Source organism: Centrocercus urophasianus, unplaced genomic scaffold, assembly GCF_019232065.1.
Source record: "Centrocercus urophasianus isolate 14NV4802_14NV808 unplaced genomic scaffold, USGS_Curo_1.0 seq_10, whole genome shotgun sequence".
NCBI classification, from domain to species: Eukaryota; Metazoa; Chordata; class Aves; order Galliformes; family Phasianidae; genus Centrocercus; species Centrocercus urophasianus.
Window position 1 is genome coordinate 50,396,702 of NW_024884142.1, and position 18,056 is coordinate 50,414,757.

Below are 18,056 nucleotides of genomic sequence, written 5' to 3' on the forward strand. Positions count from 1 at the left end.
CTTTATCTTTCTCTTTTGCAATGGCAGAGTCTTTCAGTCCTCCTGCCAGGGCTTGAGTGGGATATTGCTGCCGTTCCTGTCTTGAATGCTTGCTGTGAGAAGAGGTAGCTTCAGTCAGAGCCCGGCTGTTGAGTATGCCTGGTATTCCCCACTCTGCTTCTGTGCTACAGATAAGCATTTTGGGAGCAGTGTACAGTTGAGGCCTCTGTGTGCTGCACAGATGCCAGAGATGGCCCAGAGGCGGGGCTGGAAGCCAACACAGCATAGTGGGAGAGACATCTATTGGAACCGACAGCTTCAACCTCAGGAGATGCTGTCTTGCAGAGATGCTAGTTGTTGCAGCCAGGGCGGCTTCATCTCCAGCTTCCCATCGAGTTTATACCAGCTTCTTTAGCCTTTCACGTGGAAAATAAAAATATTGTTGTGTTGGAATTTGGAAAGTGTAGACCAATGATACAAACACCCTTAGACTTGAAATTTAAAAAAATGTGCAGATACCATTTGATTCAACCTTTTCTCTTTTTACTGTTCTTTTTCTTGTGCATTTGAGCGGGGTCTCATGGCTAACTGGCTTTTATTCTGAGCAAATTGGGTCCACCATGTTTACTTCAAAGAGTGATTTAGGAAACCTACAGTGATTTAGGACACCTTCATTTGCCATATTGCATTTATTCATTTATTCTCAGCATGAGTTAGAATTTACTACTGGAAACTTGCTAAGGCAGGTGAATTGGAATCTACTTTAGTTATTAGAATTTGTTAGATATAAGGATATTTTTGAGACACCTGAGTTAGTTTATTGTAACATTTCTGGATATTTTAGTTCTATAGAAGGCTACAGCAAGAGAATTTAATGGTAGAAATGCTTTGCTGTGACAATGATTAATGTATGGACAAGACCACAACCAAGGTTCAGAGCATACTAATGCCCACCAGTCCTGAGACTGTCTCCAGTCTCTGCAGCCACCATGGCAGAGGTCTCTGTAAAAATCCTTATTTGGCCTGGCGATGTCAATTCAGAATTAATGTGACAGTTAAAGGAATACATTGACATTAATTGTCATGCTGATAGAAGTAGAGGCATGAGTTTGTTCTGCCTGATATGGTGAACTAGTGATGTTTTTACCTGGGTTAAGTATATACAGCAAGTCAGGGAAGGATTCCTATGCAGGGAAGTTCTGTACATCCTGAACGAAAGGCCAAGTGATGGGGTTGTTGTTCTTTGCGTTTTGATGACAGATTCTGAATGGAAATAAGCTGGCTAGTTTGACTAGAGAATGACAACAACGTAGATGTTGATGATTTCTGTAAGATTTTATCACCAGCTGTGTTGGCAGTTGATCCCGCCTGGAGCACCAGTGGCTGCTGTGTAAGCAAACTGCAAAACTTCTGTGCTCATGTAGGTGCCTCCCCTCCTTAGTATGTACAGTTTTGCTCTTGACTTTCTGACTTACTTTGTTGAGGTGATGACTGAATGGGGTGTAAGAGATTGATTGAGAGCCACAAACAGTACCAACTTTGTATCATGTGCTAATCATTGATTTCATAAACAAGCATTTGTTCTGGCAGTGCTTCAGGTTAGAAGGCGTCAACATGACAGGTATGCCTTCATGATTTCCATTGCACGTTCCCACTGCTATGTAGCTGTTAAGCTTCTTTCAGCTTTTCTAGGGAAGAGATGCCTTTGAGGGCAAGTATGAAGTCAGCTTAAGTGAAGTATGTGTAGATGGTTCTAGTGCTGCTGAGCCCTCCGGGAGTCTCATCTGAATTTCTGGGTGAGTCAGAGTAGCAACTTTAGATTATCCCAAGTCTTCCCTTGTGAAGAGTGGTCACCTCATGTGACTACTCACATAGTAGAGCTCCTGACATCTTGCATATTGGATAAACTGCCAGGTAGAGTTTTTGATCTCTTTAAGTCCCTTCCAAGTGTAAATATTGACCACTGCTATTTGGCTCTTGAGGGTAAGATTCAATTCCCAGCTCAGCACTTAAGTGACAACATGCAAGTGATTAGCTGTGGAAAGCTTTGAGCCAGACTCCCATTGTGATGAGGGCTTATCTGGAGACAGTGGCTCTTAGGGAGGAGGCTGGTGGGTTTGCAGCAGGGATCAAGTCAGTCTGGGCTGTTCTCCTGCATTGCTTGTTGAAGATGAACTTCCGATGCTGGCTTTTCTTTTCAAGGGTGTTACAGGGAGTCTCGAAAGAAGCCTACATTTTGGGTGGTTTAGAAGGTACTGCTGTCCTGTTTCTTCCCCTTCCTTCTAGAGTATGGCTGCAAACTAATCTTCATCAGTCTGCATAGATTGCCAGAAGTTTTGGATAGTCATCATCGAGTATTATCAGTGTTTGTCTGCTGTTAGTTATTGTTGCTTCACTGAACATCCATGACTGCCTTTTTAGATCCACTTATGAAATGCTTTTTCCCATTGTATTCTTCCTGTTCCATTTGGTCTCCTAGGAAGGTAACTGATTATTTCTGCAATGCTATATGGTTTATGCTATTTAACTCATTATGCAATGAGTATATGGCAATACTGTGTTATCACTTCTTGGTAATCTTTTACATATCAAACTGTATTCTGGTGTTTACAAAGCAAACACACAGGGCAATTAATAATTTTGTTTTTTGTTTTTTTGTTTTTTTTCCAGTTGCATTACAGTCTTAGCATGGTAGTATCGTCTGACTTCAATTTAAAATAAAGCTATCCTGATGGTAGAGGAAATAGTGAAGATTCATGGAAATGGTTGGTGGGAGTAGCCTTCTGCAGAAATAACTCATGTCTAGTTGAAGTTGGCAGAGTGAACAGGTTTTGGCAGTGTAAGTCTGGGATGGGAATGCTGTCCATGCAAAAGTGGTAGTAAAGGTTCAAGTGCAACATATGTGTTGCATAGGTACCTTTTCTGGCCTAGGTAATGTACTGGCAAGTACAACATCCTTGGCATATGTGGTGAGATACTAGAGTGGTAGCAGATCAAATAGTAGGTAGCAACCAGTTGTAGGTATCTGGCAGCTAAATCAGTGCTGAGACCTTAGCTTTTTTTTTTTTTAACGTTTCTGTTTCCAGATCCATAACAACCTACTGTCTTCTCACAGTTGCTTTAAGATGACAGTAGGGCTGCCTCTTTCAGAACCTTGCTTCTACTTCCTCTGCACCTAGCCTTGCCTTCTTAGTATTATTCTTTGAGCTTTACTGACAGTCCTATGTCTGTGTGGTGAGCTGAAACCTACGCTGGCTAGTACAGGAAATAATTATCTGTTTCTGTTCTCTGACTGAAAACCTCTGGTGCTTGCACAATGGATGATGTGGGAACATAGAGGAAAGAGCTAATTTTGCTTTAGGCACCCTCACTTAGGATTTAGAACAAATGAGAACAGTCACGAAACCGAAGCCATGGAGTCATGGCATTTGGCTTGCTGGTTGCATCTTTGCTTTTCTGATGGGTGTGTAAACAGAAGTAAACAACATTCTCCTCCATTTACTTCATCAGAGAGAAGTTTCTGAGACGGATGTTCTGCTGCTTTCATTTGTGTCACATAAAGGGAAGAGTGGGTTTCATATACTGTCTTAAAGTCTTTCCTTTTTGTGTGTGTGTAGAAACAGGTAAATGTGATTTATGCTGAAGGAGATTTATCTCGTTTGTTTCTGTTCCTGAAGTCTACTTGTATTTAAACCTGAATGGAAAAACTGAGAAAAAGCCAAATGCCCAAACCAGATAGCTTCCTTGTAATCTTCCATCATGTTCTTGTTTTTGAAAGAAAAATTAATTTTATGGTAGTTCTGTCAAAAATATAATCTTGTTTAAACAGTGAGCGATCTTTGCCCAGATGTATATTTACTCAGAATCATTACATACTATTTCTATTTTAGAGGATATTTATGAGCTTCCCTTTAAAACTACATTCAGAATTACTGATGAAAATCACTATAGTGGAATATGAGAAAACATTTCTTTTTTATGTGGAACCATAAATTCTTGAAAGAGTCAGTGTGCAGTAGTAGTTCCAAATCAGCAGCCTGCCCATTACAGCTGTGCACATGGGTCTACACACCAAAGCTCTTCTGCTGCACAAAACTACCTGCTGTCTTGTTTTGTTCTCTTAGGCTACGAGAAACATCTTGAATCCGAAAGGTAAAATAGAGATACTTTTATAGTCAGTAGGCTTTCTTTCAGAAGAGCGGATGCTTCTCTGATACCTGTTAGTCTTTCATTTTTCCTGTTTGTTTGTTTTTTTTTTTCTTTTTAACTTTGTAAACTAGAAGTCTGATGGCATATTAGATTCTTGGAATCAGTTTATATTCAGGTGACAAACCAGCTTGGGTCTGCAGATATGGATGGATAGTTTGGCTCACCTGAAATTCAATTTACTCCCTTTTTTGTGAGTATCTCTTGATGGTAACTACAGTACTGCTACAGTAGAACACAAACATACTGATCTTATGTCAGTCTTTTTGATGAACAGTCTTGAAATACATTCCTAATTAACAGGAAATAGAAGGGTTTGATTACAAGAATGTTTGGTTTTGTAATTCTGTAATAAGTGCTTTGTCTCACTTGGAAAATGATGAAATAATGTAAAGCATTCTTGAGAGTGCGAATTGATGAGAATGTCTGCTCACAATTGCTAGTGTGGCTCTCATACTAAGTAATCTGAATGCTGGCATTCTTGCTCATGTGGCACAGCCATTGCTGTGAACTGGTAAAGTTCACAAAAAAGTTTCTTTTTTTTCCGTTGCTCATTTATTTTTTATCTAGGAACATATAGCATGACTGTGTTTGGATGGAAACATTGATAAAGAGAAGTTTGAGGGGATATTTTGTCCTTAAGTCTGTTTTGCTCAGATAGACCTAATGAGACTTGTAATATTAGACTGAACTGAATATTGGCTCAATCCTCCTTCAGTGAGTGGAGATTTCTGTCTTCTTAACTATGCTGGTACCACAGAAGTGTTAGGGCTTTATGCTGAAGCAACTTTCATTAGCCAGAATAAATGTTCCAGGTTGTTGTGGAAATGCTTCACCATGTTTATCAATGCCTCAAAATCAGCAGACTTTGTAACAAGAAACTTCTGTCAATGAAAGCAGCAAAAAAAAATGTGAGCAGATGACTTGTCTAATGCTGCTGTGCTGCAGGAGTGTGGCCATGTGGTAGAGACCTGCTGGTTTTTCTAGTCTTTCCTGTGCTCCCACAGGGATGCCAGTGAAATTTCACATGAGTTCCCAGAAGAGGTTTGTAAGGAGTAGCTTCTCCTCTTGGTAATGTTTTCCAGAGAAATCTCAGTGCCACTATTTAACAATTGAGTCTTTTGTGTGGGAAAAGGATTTTGTTTGCTCTCTTGCTGCCTTACAGCTGTCCTAGACCTGCTACTGCTGTGATGATTGATGTGCGGCCAATTTACACTGAGTAGGTAGATCGGATGAGAAAATGTCTAAAATCTAATTAGATGTTGTCGTCTAATTAAGGTAAATAAAAAAAAAAAAAAAAAGAAGAAGGACATCACTGTCAAAAACAGAAATCTTTTTCTTCCTCATAGTTAGATTAGTTGGGAAAGTCACAGTTAATCTGGTAGCTAAGTTCTCAAGGAATAGCTGGAGAAGATCACATTCCACAGTCCTGGAACATGCAGGTCCAGACTATTGAAAAGAAGAAAAATCTGTTGAAAATCACCTTTAAGAGTCTGTAGACATACAGAACATGTTTATAATCAAATAATTATGAGTACATTCTGCTGAACACACAGGCTGCTTTGATTTTTTTTTTCTGTATTTCAGACACTTCCTTTATTGATCTCAATTTTTGTCCACATCGTGAAGAGGCAGTAAACTTTGTAGAGAGTTAATGATCATGTACTTTTTCATCTGAAGCCAGAACCATGTTTAAAGTCTCATTAGTGAAATACCTTTATTTTCTAGTCAATTAGTGTTACCAGTATGGAAGAACAAGTGTACGGTCTTAACTGGAGATCTCTAGACATGTCTGTGCAGTTATGTTCCTGGCTGTCAGCTATAATTATGTGTGCAGCTGTTAGAACATTTACTCTCTGGATCACAGGGGGACCATAAGTAAATTGCTGGCATGTCCTTTCTTCTTGCATTCTGGCAGTGGTGTATAAGAATTCATACTAGAATAGGTAAATGTAGGAAAATGTGTGAAAGGTGTCTGTGGTGGTACTTGCATCTTACTGCACACAATGATTTGCCTTCATTGGTCTCACTTTATCTGTTTTGGTTTTTTTTCTGAGATAAACTGCATCAGATGCTGTAATTGCAAACTATGCTGTCAGTTCCTAAATATGATAAAAGAGTGACTGACAATGAAGAAAAACTTTGCAGAGATGCTTGGTGTGACTTGAATCAAAGGTGATACTCTGTGAGAATATAAGGAAATTGGTGTTGGTAGCCTCACAGGGTTTGATTCAGAGCAGGTAAGTTATAGTTTCCTTTTGCTCATAGCCTCTGTCCTTATGCTCAATAATATGGAGTAAAAAACGTGGAGAACAATCAGTCACTGTTTGCCAGTGAAATCCATGGCTCTCAAGTGATAACCTAAAGCCTGTATGTTCTTAGTGGACTTTTTAGACACCTAAGACAATCAGTGGGGGAAGAATGTCACCTGTGTAGAAGGAACTCCTAAAGAGACCTGAGGGGATGCTCCTCTTATCTAGCACCATTCTCTCCAGTTTGGTCATCTGCCTTCTTTTCCTTTTTATGACTGATGAAGGCTTTTTCTGCTTCAGAAGAATGTTCTCCAAAATGTGCCCTTGTTGCAGTTCATAGTTCAGTCCCTGAAGGAAAGGTATTGAAACAAATTCTCCTTGAATCTGTGCTGTTTCAGGTGTTTGAGGCAGAGAAGCAATATGTACGATGTTGCTTGTTCCAGGGAAGAGCTTGGGAAAATCTTGTCCTTTGTGCCCATGTGTTCTGTGTAAATAAGTCTGAAGATCTTCAGTGATGATGAATTTTTTGAAGGTTACCTTGAAGGTGTTACGTTTGCTTCTAGCAAGAGTCTACAAAGGGGCAAAACCACTAGCATGCTAATGACCTGTTGTTGCAAAATGTTTTATGTATTGCTGCTGTGTGGCAGGTGATTATGGGTACTGTGTCTTTTTGAAAGTAAAAGTGAATGTAACTGCAAAAAAACCCATCACCCCTGTGCAAATTATGTTACATTATTCAGGCTAGCAGTGACAAGAGCTGGATTAAAGACAGTGCAAACATATATATATGTATGTATATATATATATATGTTTTTTTCCTGGCTTATTAGGTAGAAATCCTAGGGAAAAACAGTGAGTCTGCAGCAGGCTGTTGTGATGAGGTATGGTGCATCTCCATTGCAAGTCCTTGGGCTCTGACTGGAATTTGGGAGATCCAGGGAGTCTGCTGTGTTGGTTTGTGCTGGGTGAGGCAGCACTTGAATGGGGAAGACCTAAAGAAGCCTGCAATTACTTGAATTCAGTAGAGCAGAGGTAAAAAGGCAGCCTGCCAGCCCTGCTGGAATGGTGTTTCTTTTGCTGACGTAGGAAGTTTAATAAAAAATCAAACCAAAACAAAACAGATTTATGTCATATTTGAGTCAGCATCCAAAACTTCATGATTAGACTCATTTCAGATTCAGTGGAAGCTCAACATGAAAATTTCTTGCTTTCCAGCTGCAACTGTGCAGATGGTAATTGGAGTATTCCATAGCCTGTGGTATTTAGGTGAGGGAGGGGAAAAAATTATTGGTCATAAATACAGAACATCTGTGTATTTGATACTGTTACAGGGAGAGAATTGAAATACTCCATCCTTTACTCAAGAATGTAGCAAAGGCTGCTGCTTTGCTGATAAAAGACCATGTGACATTTGGCTTTTTAACCAGCCTGTGTTGCTAACTGTTTGGTTTGTGAAATTTAGCTGTCAAGTAGATCAGTAATGGCAGTATATCCTCTGTTTGCCTGAAGATGTAATGAAGGCCTTCCTTTCCGTACAAGAAACATGAGCTGTTTGTCTTGCTGTTCAGAGTTCTCTGTTTCCTGTTTGCCTCCCTATCCCCTCTATCTTGCTCATTCCTGAAGAAAAGATCAGTTTATGGCTTTCTTGTGACTGCAAAGTCCGTCTGTATTACCTTCTTATTTTTCAAACCAGCATCTCTGTGTGTTTTTTCTGTGTTGCTTCTCAGACTTCAAAGAAGTCCTCCAGAAACGTTCACAAAGCTTTTTGCTTAAAGCTTGTTTATGCAGTGATGTCTACAGAGCCTTTGAGGAGGGTTAATGCTTCTGAGGTTCTTTGTCTTTGAATACTGAACTATTTGTATTGTCTGTTTGCTTCCTTACTGTTGTTTCCTTTCTTTCTATAGCTTCTTCCATTTCCTTTTTTTTTTTTTTTTCTTTTGTTCTGTCAGGGACTGTTTCTGTTCTGACCCAGACCTAACGCTTGTAGACTCTTTCATAATGTGGAGCATGAGTGAGAATCACATTTGTATTTGGCACAGCATTTAAACTAGCAGTGTGATGAACAGGCCACAAGCAGCCTACATTATTAATGTGTCTGCTTTTGTTCCACAGAAGCCCCTTGTGCTACTCCATTGATCTGTAGCTTTGGAAGGCCAGTGGACCTTGAGAAGGATGACTACCAGAAGGTTATATGCAACAACGAGCACTGCCCTTACAGCACCTGGATGCACCTTCAGTGCTTCTATGAGTGGGAAAGCAGCATTCTTGTCCAGTTCAATTGCATCGGCAGAGCAAGGAGCTGGAATGAGAAGCAGTGTCGCCAGAACATGTGGACAAAGAAGGGATACGACCTCGCTTTTCGCTTCTGCTCCTGTCGGTGTGGGCAGGGTCATTTGAAGAAGGACACTGACTGGTACCAGGTGAAACGAATGCAGGATGACAAGAAGAAGAAATCAGTGTTAGAGAAGAGCACAGGGAGGTCTATGGTGGAATCAGCAGAAGAGGCCAAAAAGGGCAGGCCAGCCAGCAAGCCGCAAAAGGGCTTAAGTCATGACATCCAGCGAAGGCATTCAGTGGACAGACAGAACTCCCAAGAGAAGAGTGTTATAGGTGGCAGCTATGCCGTTCGCTCCCCCTGCGTCTCTCCTGGGCAGTCCCCACCAACCGGCTACTCGATCCTCGCCCCCACCCACTTCAGCGGCCCCCGCTCATCACGATACTTAGGAGAGTTTCTAAAGAATGCCATCCACCTGGAGCCACACAAGAAGAACATGGCTGGAGGGGGAATGTTCAGGAATGCGCACTTTGATTATGGGGCAGCTGGTTTGCAAGCACATCGGTCGGGACACTTTGATGCCCCTGTGCAGTTTTTGAGAAGGCTTGACCTATCCGAGCTTCTCACTCACATACCCAGGCATAAATTGAATACTTTTCATGTGCGAATGGAAGATGATGCCCAGGTGGGCCAAGGGGAGGACCTGCGGAAGTTTATTCTTGCTGCTCTTAGTGCCAGCCACAGGAATGTTGTGAACTGTGCACTGTGCCACAGGGCATTGCCAGTGTTTGAACAGTTTCCGCTGGTGGATGGAACCCTATTTCTTAGCCCATCGAGACACGATGAAATTGAATATGATGTTCCCTGTCACCTTCAAGGTACAGGTTGTCTGTCCGTCATGCTAGGTTTCATTTGGTGGTGGGACTGCTTTCCATACCCCACTCCCCATTTTAAATTTTCATTCTGATTCAGCATTTTTGAGTTGCACTCTAAGGCTTGGAAGCACGTTCAAATTGCAGCGTGGGTCAGGTTGAAATTCTTGGCAGGAATTACAAAAAACAAATACTGTGTAGAAAGATCCATGCCTTGTGATTTGTTTACAACCAGGAGATATCTTACCAGGTTACTAGATAGGCTGTAGGAAGATTTTTCAGCCACCTTATTGCAGTGTGTATGTACTGATTTATATGTTGTGAGTTTTCCTCCAAGACATACATCAACAGCATACATTTCGGCATGCTGTGCCTGGAGAGGTTGGACATAGTGAAAATAAGCTTTTATCGTTCTGGGAAGAAGTGGTGATGGAGTAGTGAGGGATTTAGATGTTGTTTCAAATTCCCGCCTCTTTGGTCAGCACCCTGACCGTGTCCCAGCTCTGTGCTGAGCCAGGGCCAAGGGATGTGTTGTTTTTCTCCTCCCAGAGAAGTAAACAAACATGGACTGGGATGAGCTTCAGCTCTTCCCGAAAAGTATGTCTCAAACTGAGTGATAGGGTCAAAACACATCTGTCCTGCCGTCTGCTGGCAGCCAGTGTGGCTAACACAAGTCAGAGTTAGTTTAGTGCTCAAAAACATGAAGTTCTGTGTTGAAAAGTGTAATGGGAATGCAGTAGCAGGAGGCATTTTAGCACTTGCTCTCCTTTTGTTAAATTTGTTATATCTCATGCGTGGCCATAATATCTGTCATATAATAATGTTCCTTTGCTCAGCAAACTTTGTATTGTTTTCTTTATTTAAATCACTGTGTGCTAAGTCACTGACCTGTATTCATGCTAATATTATCATTTCTGTCTTACCTAATATACTTTAAAGGGAAAAAGTGATAGGAAAACTTAGGAGTTGAAAAATCTGCAAGATAAACAGAATATACCTCTGTGAGATAACTGCTTATTGGCTGTTGTGAGGAGGCATGCACAATCAGTCCTAATAGCTGGTTTAGAAAGAGTGGAACTTGTCACTTGTTAACTTGTTTGCCACTAGGAATGAAACTCTGCCAAGTGTGTTTTTTGTTTGGTTTTGATTTTTTTTTCATTAATTGCTCCTCACCCATTTGATGGTACACCTGAAAAACGTATTCAGACAAAATGCTGTGACTAATTAATTGTTAAAAATTTTACCTTGTTATCCTGGGTAAAGTGGTTTATTATCAGAACTACTGTTCTCAGCTTTGCAATGAGATTATGCTTGCAAGGTGCTGTTCCAGGGTGTTATTTTCTCTTAAGTAAAGAAAATCACTTCTTTATTTCATGCATGTTTAAGATACCAAGAGTCTCATTTCCTATAGCATAGGAAGTACTCTGTAGGATCCTGAAAATTAAGTGGTGGGGAAATTCAGCATTGTAATACGCAGAAGCACAACTTAAGATGATGAGAACTATTTGTCCTCCTTTGCAACAGAAAGCTTTAGTGCATGGAGTTACTTGAAAGTCTCCAATCTCGAGGAACAGAGCTTGTTACATTTTCTAAAGCTGAACACTCTGGAGGAACTCAATTTACCAGCTCATACCAACAAATTTTTTTGTGTATTTATATTTTAAGAAGAATGTGGTTTTCCTTTTCGTTTTTTCTAGAGTAGTTGATTTAAAAATCAAACAATTTAAAAGTAATCCATTAATTTTAAAGTATCTGGTATGAACAAATCATATCTTGTTAATATTTTATTTCACTTATGTAGAAAAGGCACAAGTTGCTCTTTAAATTACAAACTGTGATGTGTCCAGTGCTTTGATGCTAATGAGCACGAATTGCAGTCCAACAAAGCACTGTCTGTATGCAGTCAGTCTTGTTTTGTATTTGATTTGTAACTGCATTACTTCTTAACTTTTTCTTGTGTAGCTGTGCAAAATGTGATATATTACAGAATTAATACCCTGTGTAAGTCCACTACTAAACTGCGGATGGAATCAGTCCCTGCAAATCAGACCTATGTAGATTTGAGATCTTTGTAATTTGCGTAAGGCTTTTTGTTTTGTGGGAAGGATTGTAGAATCGCAGGGTTGGAAACAACCTGCAAGATAATTTAGTCCAACCGCCCTCTCACTACTATTGCTACCATAAGCACTAAACCACATCTCATTGCTCCTCATCCACTGTTGAACACACTGCCAGGGATGGCGACTCCACCACCTCCCTGGGCAGCCATTGCAGTGCCTGACCGCTGAGAGAAAAAGTTCTTCCTCATGTCTAACCTAAACCTCCTCTGGCACAACTTGTGGCCATTTTCTCGGGTCCTGTTTGTTGCCTGGGAGAAGAGGCCAAACCCCTCCTCACCACAACCTCCTTCAGGAAGTTGTTGAGTGCAGTGAGGTCTCCCCTGAGCCTCCTCTTCTCCAAACTGAACAATCCCAGCTCCCTCAGCTGCTCCTCATAAGACTCGTGCTCCAGACCCCTCACCAGTTTCATTGCTCTTCTGTGGACATGTTCCAGGGCCTCAATGTCTTTTTTGTAGTGAAGCTCACATCTTGGATTTTGCATTGTTGTGTTCAGTGACATTTGTGCGGAGAAGATACTTTGTTTTAAAATCTGAATCTGTTGATTTTTTTGGAAGGCAGTATAAATCAGTTTTTGAAAGTTATTGTGTATATGGAGCTTAAGTTTGTGATAGAGCTTGAAACATAGGTTTGTATGGCATGTTAAAATCTGTGTAATATGTAATGTTTACTATCAATGAATTGTTAGGAAAATGTACGGAAAAGAAAGTTGCTCATCTAGTTGTTGCTTTTTTTCCCACAAGGAAGATTAGTTCCTTAGTTCTCTGCTTGCTGGAAGATTTTGGCAAGCTGTTAAATGAGCCTTTACCCAGCTTGCTAAAAAGCTTCAACACTTCTACGCTTTCTGTGTCAGGTGGGGATGTAGCTAAGGCACAGTCTTCTTGTTGGAAAAACTGCAACTGATCATATAGCTTAATAACCTGGCATCTGCTCATTTGGTTTAGGCAACTTTTATAAAGTATTTTGCTAAAGTCTATAGCACATAGAGGAACAAGGGGATCAGAAATGGGCAGTGTTGACTTTTTCCTGAATTTCACGCCTATGGTAAATATCTTCAGTCAAGTCTTATGTATTTTCCATAGAGAAACACTTTTTTTTGCTTATCTTTCACTCTTTTTGAAATTAAGATTTTAATAAGGTATGATTTGTGTCACTAAAGGGCAAATAACACATTGTGGGAAATGTCTGTTTTAATCTTCTGTTACAGTCTCCTTAAGAAGTGTGTTTCCTGTCCACAGGAAGGCTTATGCATCTCTATGCTGTTTGTGTAGACTGCTTAGAAGGGGTTCACAAAATTATCTGCATTAAGTGCAAGTCCCGATGGGATGGAAGCTGGCATCAACTGGGAACTATGTATACCTATGATATTCTGGCAGCATCTCCTTGTTGTCAGGTCAGTATCATACGTAAGACTCCTAAGGTGAAATTCCACTAACGATAATAAAGGTTTGTGTTTCTCTTTTCCATCCCTTCCTTCACCCTTCTTTTGCAGCCTATGAGTGCAGTACAAGAAAGCTGACTGAGTCTCTGTCCCTTGATCTTAACTTACGGAGTACAAAGGCCTATAGCTAGACAAAAGCTAATGTAATGGTCAGTGGACAGTGCTTGTTATATTTTGTTTGTTTCATATAAATCCCCATAAAATGCATTCACAATCAAAGCTGATGCTTGGGATGATCACTAGGAAGTGGTATCTGTGGTATCATATACAATTCTAATAATACTTGAACATTGTTTAGCAGGTGATCTGTGGATTCAAGTTTCTAGTTGCTTGAGGGTTGTTTTATCCTAAGATGAATGTAGTAAAAAAGCCAGGAAAACAGAAAGGTATAAAGGGTCTTTGTGCATAGAGATACCCATCTCTCCTTAATCTTTTCTGTGACTGACTGTGTTGATGGTATCCTGCCACAGCCTGAAGAAGCTTAACTTTCATTAAATGCTCACCTAATTTATGCTTTTGGTAGGAAGGAGTCAAGGCTTCAGGTTAGTCCAAAGTAGACACGTACCTGAAGCAGCAGGACCATCAGCATCCAAGATATCTTCCTTTCTGAGGAGTGGAAACTCAGCAGTTTTGTTGTGGAGGTAGTTGTAGAGCCAGACAAAAGCTAATGTAATGATTGCTTAGTGGCCATACCCATGAAACCAAAATCAGCCATTGCCTTCAAACAGGCAGGATTTGTCACTGACTTAGAGCAGGTGCTTGCCAAGATATTTGCATTCCACCACTTCATGGTGTTGTGGATGTTTTCCACAGAGCTTTGCAGTGTCTTTGTTTCTTACTACTGCGGAGTTCCAGGCAGTTTCTGAGGGAGGCTCAAAAGGAAGACTACCCCTGGCCTTAAAGATGTGGCAGTACAAGAGACAACTGCAATGTAGTTTTTCCAGTATGTGGAACTGAATTTAATTTTAAATTTAACATTTCTACTGATGCTGAGAAGACAAGAGGAGTTCCTGGAACTGGAAAAAAATGACATTGATTATATTGGTGTAATATATATTATATCAGTTATATATATTGATTATAACTTAAGACATTACCTCATTTTTTGTGCTTCTTGAGATTTTAGCTACTTTAAAATGGGGATTTTCAGTTATAAAACATTGATGCTACTTGCTAGTTCAGTAAAATAGAGGAAATTTAAATCTGAATTGCTTCTATTGAATGTGCAAGACAAGAATTAAGGTCTCATTATACATGAATCTTAATTGTATGATTAATGGACAGTGTGACAGTACAAGGTAAGTAATAGAACTGAATATAAAACCATTAGCTTCAGTGTGTGTGATTGCTGGCTGATACATATTATTGTTTCACCACAATTGTTACAGATGATTTGGGGCATACAGAGGAATGACATTTAAATATTGTGTATAATATAACTCTGAATTGCCTTTCTGATTTCTGTTTTGAATAATTGCGTACCTTATTTCAAAATATTTAATTGTACTCCATGAATGTGCTTGTAAGATAATGAACTACAGCCACTGTCAGGTTGCTTGCAGCTGGCTGATGGGCTGAACTGTAACAAGAGGAAAAAGCACACTTCTTAAAAGAAAATACTGTAAATCCATTCCCTATTAGACTGTATTTCTTACAGTTTCTGCATTTCAAGCAGGGCAGATATCTGAGGACTTTGTTTTCTTTCTTCTTGAGTCTTGTCTCAACAGCAGTAGTACTTCAATAATTTCTTCCTCCTCCCAAGAAAATACATTAAGTCAAAGATGATACAGAAAAAATCATTTGTTCTTTTCAGTGAAGAAATGCTCTCATGCTCTCACTGGCATGTAGGTCTATGGGGTTAAGCTGTGGTATGTATCAGGCCCTCGCTGCTTGTTTTGTCATCTTTACTCTTAACCTCCTTTGTGATTCTTAAGTCTCCATTTCTCCTGAGTGTTTTTGTATTGCCTGCTGAGCTTTCTGTACAGGAAATGAGCTTATTTTCTCAGCTAGATGTCTCCTGAAAACTTTTTTTTGTTGTTTTTCATGCTGATCATGAATAGCTCTGCCAGCCCTTACCCTTCAATTTTAATTGTTTCTCCTATCTACTCAGTTAATGTTGGTCCTGCCTCAGTTGGGTTTTGTAAAATAGTTTTAAAAGTGACAAAAGCTTTAAGTGACCTACAGTTTATGTAACCTGGTGTGTATTATAAATGTTTAAGTAGATATTTAAAGAGATAAAATACTGTGCCATACTGATAAAGTAAATTGAGTTATACGTTTGTCAAGCCGAAAAGATTAGATTGTTAAACTAAAAGATTAAAGTGCTGATACATCTCGTGGAGAGATCAGAATGTAAACCTAAAAAGACACAGTGAGAGCTCTAGGGTAAGGATTGCATGGCACGCATGTGAAGTTTCCCTCCTCACTTAAGGGCTGCTTTTGTGATTTATTGAGACAGCACTTCATATGCCAAGGGCATGAATTTGTTCTGAGGTGAACCAACACTAAGCAGCTCTGTGCATATATGAGCTTTGAAACTCTAAACCACCTGTCAGTCACAGTGGATGATATTGAGTTGTAGACTCTATGGGCTATAGATGTTATTTCATGTGGAAAAAAATCTGCATGCCTGTAATTTACTGGTCTGGGTGAACTATGTCCTTACTGGCAGGTGCCATGGCTGCAGGTTTCCTGACTGAAGCTGTTAACTACCAGAGGCCAGGGCAGTGTGTTTCTTGCTGAGGTGAGGAATGGAAGTGAATCTGGTTATTTCAAAAATGTTTTTCTTGTTTTTTCTTTCTTTTTTTTCTTTTTTTTTTTTTTTTTTTCTTAAGGCTCGACTGAACTGTAAGCACTGTGGGAAGCCAGTAATAGATGTACGGATTGGCATGCAGTATTTCTCCGAATACAGCAACGTCCAGCAGTGTCCGCACTGTGGAAACCTAGACTACCACTTCGTGAAGCCATTTTCTTCATTTAAAGTTTTGGAGGCTTATTGACGAAAGCTTTGCTTTAGTAATAGTTATTTTATGGGTATTTCAACTTTATTACATATCTTTTTATAGAATTCATTCTGTGATGAAATTACTTTCTTTTCTAACTGAAAGAGCAGCTTCTTTGTCTGTGTACATATGAATATGTATATATACATGTTGTTAAATCAGAATCCTCCTGATGAGATCTCTGTCAAGGCTGGAGGCAAGCCAATTTTAATGGCCTTTGAATATATCCCAGGTGTGGGGATAAAATGTTCAGCTATAATTATTTGGTTGTGTTTTTTGTATTATTGTAATACAGTTGATAGAAGGGCGTGGAGAGTACAGGATGCAGAAATATATGCTGGTGGCAGGTGGGTAATTGTGTAGGTTTGTTGTCCCTCTAGCATGGTGGAAAAGGGAAATCCTTGGAAAGAAGTTGTCCCATTAGTGTTAAATTCATCAAGTCTCTTGCATCCCAATGGGGGCAGGTGCATACGTATCCCAGACGTGTGATCGTTTCTGTGGGCTTTTGTTCAAGTTTCCCAATAAGATACTGTGACAAGTGAATGTAAATCTGTGCCAGAAAAGGTAATCTTGAATTATTTTTTGGCATAGTGTCTTCCTGCCATGTATGTTTGGTGTGTGTTACCCACACTGACTGATCGTATGGCAATAGGGCTGCTTCCACCAGTGTTGTAATGTTACCAGTTGGGTCATTTGTTTATACCAAAACAAGCTGAATATCTTAAAACGCTTTATTTAAAGGTATTTCTTCACAGATGTTTTAGAACCTCATGATAAGTGGAAGGAACAGGCTGAACTGAATGGGGATGCTTGTGTGTGTCTGCTGGGGCTGGGGCATTGCTTCCCACTGCTGACTAGTTTGACTGATTCGGAAAGAAGACCGCGAAGTGGGATCTGGGCTATCAGACCTGTAAGAGCTGAAAGGCACCTAATATGACACATGGCATTGGTTTTTAAGTCAATGAATTGCTGCACCATTGTCTTTCAAAAGTTCAGAAAGACCAGGATCTAAAATCTTGAAGACTTTTTAGAAAGCAGACTTAGTGTATTTACTTTCTACACGCCTCTGTGCTGTATATAGTGGTCTGTGCATTAGGCAGTGAATTTGTGTTATAGTGGTTGGCCCTGTAGAATCTGCAAATTTTGTTTTTCACTCCCCGCTTTTTCCTTCCATAAATAAAAGTTTTTAAATAGGTTCAATAAAAGTTTTAATAGGTCACTGATATTTTACTTGGTTATTCAGGCTGGCAGAGATGCTTGCAAGAGCTTTCTTTGTTCACAGTGTATTTGTGGAATGGTCACTCAAGAGGTGTGGGTTTTGATTCTCCATGAGATGGGATTACGTTTTGTTTCTTCTGAGGTTTTTCGACTTTCCCCAAATTGCTGTCTTAGTGTATCTGTAGAAATCACTATCTTGAAAATGACCCTGATAACTGCACATCCTCAGAAGAAAAGAAAAAAGTCAGAAAGGGAGAAAGAAAACAAAAAAGTCAGAAGCCAAAAAAGCATTGCATGCGCTGGGCAGAGAACTATGCTTTCTGCTAAATTAAGAATCAACTGGCTGACTGGCAGAGTGCAGAGGGTCGTCGTTGGTGATGCAGAGTCTGGCTGGAGACCTGTAACTAGCGGTGTTCCTCAGGGGCCGGTGCTGGGTCTGGTCTTGTTCAACATCTTCATCAGTGACCTTGATGAGGGGATAGTGGCCACCCTCAGCAAGTTTGCTGATGATACGAAGTTGGGAGGATTGGCTGACACGCCTGAAGGCTGTGCTGCCATTCAGCGAGACCTGGACAGGCTGGAGAGCTGGGCAGAAAAAAAACGGATGAGGTTTAACAAAAGCAAGTGTAGAGTCTTGCATCTGGGGAGGAATAATTGCATGCACCAGTACAGGCTGGGGGATGAGCTGCTGGAG

The 18,056-nt window shown here is 40.1% G+C and overlaps 1 protein-coding gene across 1 annotated transcript; it reads left to right on the top strand.

Moving 5' to 3' along the window:
- Positions 1 to 1,593: 1,593 nt before the first annotated feature.
- Positions 1,594 to 17,361, top strand: HECA (hdc homolog, cell cycle regulator). Its single transcript, XM_042815755.1, has 4 exons — positions 1,594 to 1,600; positions 8,550 to 9,590; positions 12,940 to 13,094; positions 15,977 to 17,361. The coding sequence occupies exons 1-4, from the start codon at positions 1,594 to 1,596 to the stop codon at positions 16,139 to 16,141; spliced, it is 1,368 nt and encodes a 455-aa protein (XP_042671689.1). The 3' UTR covers positions 16,142 to 17,361.
- The last annotated feature ends 695 nt before the right edge of the window (positions 17,362 to 18,056 follow it).